The sequence below is a fragment of the Cryptotermes secundus genome, unplaced genomic scaffold, assembly GCF_002891405.2.
Source record: "Cryptotermes secundus unplaced genomic scaffold, Csec_1.0 scaffold323, whole genome shotgun sequence".
NCBI classification, from domain to species: domain Eukaryota; kingdom Metazoa; phylum Arthropoda; class Insecta; order Blattodea; family Kalotermitidae; genus Cryptotermes; species Cryptotermes secundus.
In genome coordinates, this window is record NW_019738961.1 from 1985902 (window position 1) to 1989646 (window position 3745).

The window sequence follows — 3745 nt, forward strand, 5'->3', positions numbered from 1 at the left end:
AATCTATTGCCTAGCACCGGATGTTGTTCCATTGATTCGCTTTCGTTATCCAGTAGCAGGTCTACATGGTCATGAGTCCCGTGGGACTCGGAACTAAGAATGCCTATGCTGGCGAGGGCCGGCAGCAACTTGGTCGAACGACCTATCCTTACAGACCTTTTTAATAATAGTGATTAAATCTGTGAAGATGGTTGTACAGTCAAAACATGTCAGGATTTATATATAATTATTTTAAATTATGATTTGCATTTTGAAACTTACGTGCCTCTAATTAATCATGACATATCTTGGAACGTCCGGTACTCGACCTGATGCCTCTTGAATGCAAGTCACCGATGAATCAGCGTGTTTTGCATTTCCCACAAGATATAACGTTGAAAGTCAGCCGAAGTTTCGGAGGAGTATATCGCCTTCATCTTCAGGGTCGAAGAATAAACCGAGCATGAAAACAGGTGGCAAGCAGAGGGATTTGCTTATTCTTAATTTTCTACGGACTACGTACGGACTGCACGGTGTTATATCCCAGCAGTTAGAACTCTTTCATAACCACAGTCGTACGGTATTGTGATGTGCATGTATTTACACGAGCTATAAATTCCAGTGACGTGATGGGTGCTGTCGCTGTGCCAACCGAGCCGCTTGCTTGTTACCAAGGTTTTCAACTTCCTGTGAGAAATGTTTCTGCCGTCAATGTTCAGTTGGTGTTGGTCGCTTGCACTGGTAGGCTTAGAGCCGGTCGGGCCCTTCACCACTCGCTCTCTCTCGCGTCTATTAATAATAAGTAGTGCATTTGTTGTTTTCTTTTTTTTTTTCCCATCGTGTCTAAGCAGAGTGATATCGTGTCATGGCTGTGTTTCTTGTCACGTGTCTCTTGTGATATTTTTGGATACTTCCGTATTGCCCTCGTCTATTGTCTTCCTTCATGTCGACAGGTACTGTATGTCTATTTGTATGACTTTTTTTCAATCTGATATATTAAATATTTATTTGTATTAATTGATCATTTAATTCAAGTGAAGTGCTTCGTAAGGGAATTTAATTCCTTTCTTTGAGCTGTCACAGTAGCTTATTATCGGAATACGAGGCAGTCCTTCACACCAGGTGAGGCAAAATGCATTAATCATGCACTTGTATGTCTCGTGTTATTATCTAGTATATACATACCAATATTATTGGCTAAACCACCACTTTTTTTTTTTAATTCGCATAGTGGGGGGTGGAGTCCAGTTGGGTCCACTCGGCACGGCGGCCACAGATTGGCCTATTGTACCTGCCCCAGGTGATTATGTTGATGAAGAATTTGGTGGAATGAAGAGTGGCAGGGGAAACCGAAGTACTCTGAGAAAACCTACCCCAGCGCTACTTTATCCACCACAAATCCCACTTGACAAGACCCGAGTTTGACCCCGGGCCGCCGCGGTGGGAATCCAGCGACTAACCGCTTGAGCTATGGCGCGGCCCTTAAACCGCCACTTACTCCACGCTTGTGTGTAAATTTGAGCATAGTCATCGTCAGGTGTGCATGACGGTGCCCTTAAATTGGGCTCCCTGAGCCGTCACAGTAATATATTGTGACGTGTATACCCATTGCTAAGCATCGGCTCGGTAAACACATTCCCGCCGAACGTACGCATGCAGCAGAATGACGTCCATTGTTAGGCAACGGACCAGTAAACCCGTACCCTTAACATGACAGGCTGTTTTCTGTGTGGTCCGTGCCCGAAGGTTATAAAAGGGCACAGAAGACGTGAAGGAGGCGAGAACAGTAGTCGAGTCGAGTCTTCCGAATTGGCAGCTGCAGAATAATAGCAACAAATTAATTGGGCTGTGAAAAGAAGACTTCGTATGTGATTTGAAGTTATATTGAGACCGTGATAAATCCGCCTGCCATGATAAAACTAGTGAAGACTGAGAATCCTAGTGCATATGTAACGGTGAACTGTGAGGTGTGTAGAATAGCGATAGCGCTGTATTGCGTGTAGTCACGAGTTGTGTGAATGTATAGGGTGCAATAAGTCCAATTATCAAATCCAAAACCCGTCTTAATAGTCACACTTAAACATGACAGTATGTCATGAGTCACGTAGGACTCGAAACCTGCAGTTACGAGGGCCAGCTACAACAGTCAGTCAGTGTTGCACTGTACTGTACTGTACTGTAGCAGTATGCTTAAATACGTACAATATCTAGTATATACGCCCATAAGAACGTTGTTTTTGTGTTTTCGAAAAATTAATTTGGAGACCTCTAGAGCACATGGTTTAGTTTTCATGAGTTCAGATAGGGAGATACTACATTAGAAACACGCATTAGCAACTTGGAACCTCGGAAACGTCTCAGAATTTGCTTGAAGACAGAAGGAAACAAAGAAAACTCGTTTCGAGATGGCCGGACACAGGACTTTCCGGATATGTAACTTGACAAAGAATTTACAGGTTTCCTTCTGTTTCCTTCTCCCAAAGCGAATCTAATAAAGAATAGTGAAAGATATTACGAAATTTATTCCGTACTCTTGCCAATATGCGCGGTAGCCAAGGCTCTTAAAGAGATGTGGCAACATTGCCATAGCGTTTATGAATGCCATTGGAATCCACATTCTCAATATACGTTTTAGTGTATGGCTACTTTTATGCTTCACTTGTTTAATTCGAGTGTTATTACTTCGTAAGCCGATCACGGTGGCCGCGCCACCTAAGGCATGAACTGTCTTCGCTAGCTCGAACGCTGGGATCGTGGATTCGAATCCCACTCAAGGCATGGATGTCTGTGTGCGTTTGTTCTGTGTTTGTGTTGTTTCTTTATATAGGTAGCGGCCTTGCGATGGGCTGATCCCCCGCCCAAGGAGTTCTACCGACTGAGTATAGGATTAACAAATTGAAAAAGCGGCCAAGGTCCAACAAACGGATTGTAGAGCCATAGATAGATTTTTTTTCCTTGGCACTACAGCCCCAGTGGGCCTAGGCCTACCGCCATGAACTTCTCCGTTCACTTCGGTTTTTCTAGATCTTACACATTCGGTAGGACTCCTTGGGCGGGTGATCAGCTCGTCGCAAGGCCTCTACCTGTAGACAAACACAGAAGAACGCACACACACAAACTAAACAGCCATGCCCGGAGTGGGATTCGAACCCACGATCCCGGTTTCCAAGCGATCGAAGACAGTACATGCCTTAGACCGCTCGGCTACCGTGGCCGGCATAGATAGATATTACTTCGTAAATCTGTAGCCATTATGGGTGGTGATAATGACAAGGTAAACAGCCGTGTCCCGGACGAAGAACAGTTACTTTTTCTAATCAATATACACGTAACGCTGTCTTTATTAGGAACCCGGATAGCGACAGGCTACGGGATGAGCCACCCTTCTCCCTATAAAATGGGTACCAAGGGGGTATGACAGCCGGGGCATGAAGCTGACCGCTCATCTCTATCTAGTGCCGAAGTCAAGAATGGTGCAGATATACCTCCGCCGCCCCCCACACGGATCTTCATGGTGCGATGCTTAATTAATTAAGCACAAGGACAATTTTACCTTTTAACCATAGGACTTTGAATTGGTGGTATTTGGCCGGCAGCGCAACAGTAAAAATAAAAACAAACCAATCGAACTGCTCACATTGATTTTATCTGATAGTTGTTACATGTTTCGGTCCACATTTGGGACCATCTTCAGGCAGTCTCATCAAATACGTCTTTAGTTATTGAACTGTCCTATTACACAGGCCTACAAAAAAAAATTTTTTTT

At 44.2% G+C, this 3745-nt stretch overlaps 1 protein-coding gene across 3 annotated transcripts in view; it reads left to right on the forward strand.

Annotated features, from left to right (window-relative positions):
• Positions 1–3745, forward strand: part of LOC111871434 — a 297382-nt gene that overhangs the window by 194483 nt on the left and 99154 nt on the right. The window contains exon 1 of one of the 3 annotated variants that reach the window (XM_023864551.2): positions 689–932. The exons of the other annotated variants lie outside the window; for them this stretch is intronic. Coding sequence (XP_023720319.2) covers positions 691–932 — 242 coding nt within the window. The 5' untranslated portion in view covers positions 689–690. Of the gene's footprint in view, positions 1–688; positions 933–3745 lie in introns of those variants that run through there. 3 annotated transcript variants of the gene reach the window in all.